The 4,140-nt window shown below is 41.6% G+C and overlaps 1 protein-coding gene across 1 annotated transcript; it reads right to left on the bottom strand.

The window, feature by feature from the left end:
- Positions 1-1,415: 1,415 nt before the first annotated feature.
- LOC127623345 (uncharacterized) lies at positions 1,416-3,919 on the bottom strand. The gene is made up of 2 exons (XM_052097765.1): positions 3,907-3,919; positions 1,416-3,489 (listed from the first exon to the last, which is right to left on the bottom strand). The coding sequence occupies exon 2, from the start codon at positions 3,075-3,077 to the stop codon at positions 2,190-2,192; it is 888 nt and encodes a 295-aa protein (XP_051953725.1). The 5' UTR covers positions 3,078-3,489; positions 3,907-3,919; the 3' UTR covers positions 1,416-2,189.
- Positions 3,920-4,140: the final 221 nt, after the last annotated feature.

The raw sequence follows: 4,140 nt of genomic DNA, 5'->3' as shown, positions 1-4,140 counted from the left end.
ATAAAGATGAGTCAAAAGTTAAATAATTGTTTATCGGTATATACTGCATAATTGATTGCCATAATAGTAGGTTTCCAATAGATAGAGCAAAAAAGACCAGATAAAGTGGTTATATGCTCGGATTCAGTTTCAGTCCAGAATAATATTTATCTGCAAGATCAGAAAGGAAAGATTTACTCTTAGAAGTCTATATACTCTGTTGCAGAGGTTAACAGTAAATTAAGTGATGATACAGTTTTGTTGGGTACCTGCACATGCTGGGGTGTTAGGACATTAGGTGGCTGATAGATTAGCCAAAAGTGCACTTGGGAAAAGATAAATATTCAAGTGCCAATGGGGAAAGGTGAGATGAAAGCTATAATTCAGAAGGAATTAAATAAAGAATGGCAGGGAAGATGGCATAGTAGTAGAGGTGGCTTTATAAAATCAGGAAGATAGTGGCAAGTAAATGGTCTATGGGAATGAATAGAAGGGAGGAATTATTGGGCTAAGACTGGGACATACAGGCTTAAACTCAACTTTGGCATTTATGAGTAAGCACAGATGGATTGTGTGACAACTGTGGAGCATGTACTGCTGGTATGTGATATAATGAATATCGTAAAAACTTATTTGAGAGCTTTGAGGGTAGATCAGTAAGTGTAGAAGATATTTTGGGTTTAGCTGATACACAGGTGTATAAAGCACTTTTGAGCCATTCCACCGAAAGGGTGACATTTGCCTGTTGTAACTTAAAAAAATTTAACTAATTTTTTTATCTTTTTTCAACACTGAATCTAATAACACACATATTTCACTATTCAAAATGTATATTGGTCAATCTCAGGTAACTTTATTTCATTTTTTACAAAGTTTCAAAGTGGGAGATGGATGCATTTTTCTCAGTCCTGTTACCAAAAATCGTGTGTCTTTTAAAAACCATGTTTAAAAAAAATTCAACTAATGTCTTTGTTTTCCTCTCACAAAATTGTTTATTTTAAATAAATGGTAGGTTGCATGTTTAAATAATTGACATTTGTCACAAAAAAATCACTATATATGCACACAAGGTGTTTTAATTTTAAAGGAGACCCAAACCTTACATTTATAAATATTTGTATCATGTAATTAATTAAACTATTGGATAAATGATGAACATAACACAATTGAGAAAATCAGTGGTTTAATTTAATTTTTTAGAGAAAAACAATTTAATAACAGGAATGAAAATTCCGTAACAGGAATGAACGTGTGGGGAATGAATGCCCCAAGTGAAGGAGTTCAAGTACCTCGGGGTCTTGTTCACGAGTGAGGGGACAATGGAGTGGGAGGTTGGCCGGAGAATCGGGGCAGCGGGGGCGGTATTGCACTCGCTCTATCGCACCGTTAGTCACGTAAAAGAGAGCTGAGCCGAAGGCAAAGCTCTCGATCTACCGGTCAATTTTTGTTCCTACCCTCACCTATGGTCATGAAGGCTGGGTCATGACCGAAAGAACTAGGTCGCGAGTACAAGCGGCCGAAATGGGCTTCCTCAGAAGGGTGGCGGGCTTCTCCCTTAGAGATAGGGTGAGGAGCTCAGTCATCCGTGAGGAGCTCGGAGTAGAGCCGCTGCTCCTTTGCGTCGAAAGGAGTCAGTTGAGGTGGTTTGGGCATCTGGTAAGGATGACCCCTGGCCGCCTCCCTAGGGAGGTGTTTCAGGCATGTCCAGCTGGGAGGAGGCCTCAGGGAAGACCCAGGATTAGGTGGAGAGATTACATCGCCACACTGGCCTGGGAACGCCTCGGGGTCCCCCAGTCAGAGCTGGTTACTGTGGCTCGGGATAGGGAAGTTTGGGGCCCCCTGCTGGAGCAGCTGCCCCCGCGACCCGACTTCGGATAAGCGGTTGAAGATGGAGATGGAGGAATGAACGTAACAGGAATGTATCCGGACTGAGTGAGTGAGAGTTTTCTGAAGGAATGTACTGGTTTGTCAGCAAAGATGATGAAAAGAGAACAAAGGAGTGAAAGACAGAGAGAGAAAGAGAACGGAGATAGAGAGTGTGGCGGGTGTATCGCCTTCCCCATCAGCATGCCATGGTGGGTGTTTCTGGCCCCTGGGTCCTCTCCATCTTCATGTACAAAACAAAACATGTTCAGTTGCAAAAACTACGTCCAACAGTGTTTTAGTTAGAATTGCACTAAATTAAAGAACACAAACTTGCCTGGCCCTTTCTAAAAAGTATTTAGTTTGGCCCAGACTTCGCTCTCGATTTCCATGTGACGACCTGTGACTGGCCTCAGGGGTGGGATAATACACACAATGTCCTCAAACAAGTACCAAAGGATGTCTTCAGGGGCTGGCCAGAAAAAACGGTTGACCCCAATCTTTTGCATACAACGGACCTCAACATGTGTTTCACTTGTATCAGTGATAACACCAGGGAAAAGATCACCATCGTACTTCAGCACACACCATTTGCCAACAACCTCAAGACTTTGCCACTGAACTTCTGTCTCTGTGGGGGCCATGGGAACTGTCTGCTGATTGCTAAACTTGAAATGCTTTGCATTCAAGCACCCACAGTTCAGATTTTGTGTTGTCGTGCACAAGTAGCTGACGTCCCTGTATATCAATTCTCCATGGGCTAGGGACACTACCTGATGGATCCTCATAATGGACGGAACTGGTGGCACATCATTGGGCATCTCTGAAACTACACTATCAACTGCTTCCTCGCTGACAAAAAACAACTGGATTTTTGTGTTTGTCTCTTTCAACACAGCAAACAGCTCTGCAGCATCCGGAATATCTCTTCCTTGGCTGACTAGATTGTCAGTCCTCCTCTTCAGGGGCCCTCCCACACCATCCGGGGCACCCTTCCCGTGGCTCACCTCGAAAAAGTTCCACGTCCTAGCAGTGAATCCCCGCTTGAACAGCTCAGTACAAAACAAGAATAAATTACCTCGTTGTTTGTACTGAGTGCAGGGGCCATCGCTGTAAAAATGGACAGTGGAGACCTCTGGATGTGCACTCTGCACATAATCAAGCACTGGTGACAAGTGTTGCCAGATTGCTGGTGGGTCCTTTATTCTTGAGGGTGACACTGTGCAGAAGGACATCGGGCGAGGGTTTGCATGCACATAAAGCACACCTGTGTGCAGTGTTGCCTGCTGATGTGATGCTCCGAAGTGGACTGCCTGTATTTCTGTGCTGTACTTGCAGAGGTAAGTTTCTGAAAAGTCAACATGAATTAAGCATTCATGAACTTTTAAGTTTTATCTCAATGTCCTGTAGTGTTTGAACTGATTGTTGATGTGAAATGTGTGATAATTCTCCCTCCACTTTCTGCGACGTCTGCCCTTTTCTCTCTGACTGAGGTCATTGATTAGTTTCTTCCTGCCTGACTCAAGGTCCTTTCCTGTATTTTTCACCTTCCTTCTCTAAATATTTCTGTCTCCTCTCTGGGTCTGCATCGCGTTGGGCGCGATAGAGTCGCTGCCTTTCTGCAGCACTTAGTGGTGGATTGGCTCCCTGTAAGCATGGTATTCACATTGTAAAACTTATACGTCTACAACTTAAGTAACAGTAACTGTAAAATTAAAAAAATCAAGTAAATTGTATTACATAAACTAATACTTACACTAATAAATCAATACACCGGAGGATGCTACTCACTCCTGTTACTGTTACTCAGTCCTGTTATAGGTAACAGGACTGAGTTTTTAGCATAGAATTAGCAAACACATGAAATATAGCCACATAGCATACATGCTAATAGCATGAGGATACTTAGCAAATTGTAGTGATTTACCAAAAATTTGTATCTTAAAAATAAATTAATAACATCTTACAAATAATTTAGGTAACAGGACAGTATGTTGAGATTGACCTTCTCGGAAATATCTGCAATATCATCAAATATACAGAAAATAAAATGAGAGGACTTACTTTTTGTCTTCCCATTGCCTTCAGAATGCAACTTCCTGTTGAAAATGTGTCTTGTGGAATGTTCTAAGTTTTTTAGAGGGGGGAATGTGTTAGCGTAACAGGACTGAGTGAAAACCTGGGGACATGACTAAAATGTTTATTTTATTTAAAATATTAGCTAAAATATTGTTTTCTCAGGATTTTTTTTTTAATAAAAGCATAGATTGGATATAAAGTCACACAACAATGCAAAAG

This window comes from Xyrauchen texanus, chromosome 29, assembly GCF_025860055.1.
Source record: "Xyrauchen texanus isolate HMW12.3.18 chromosome 29, RBS_HiC_50CHRs, whole genome shotgun sequence".
Classification (NCBI taxonomy): Eukaryota; Metazoa; Chordata; class Actinopteri; order Cypriniformes; family Catostomidae; genus Xyrauchen; species Xyrauchen texanus.
The sequence above is the reverse complement of the archived record's forward strand: the minus strand, read 5'-3'. Positions and strand labels throughout refer to the sequence as shown.

What these genes read in the sequence shown, in the direction of transcription:
- LOC127623345 (XM_052097765.1), bottom strand. Translation starts at nt 3,077, where the DNA reads ATGTCCTTCTGCACAGTGTCACCCTCAAGAATAAAGGACCCACCAGCA.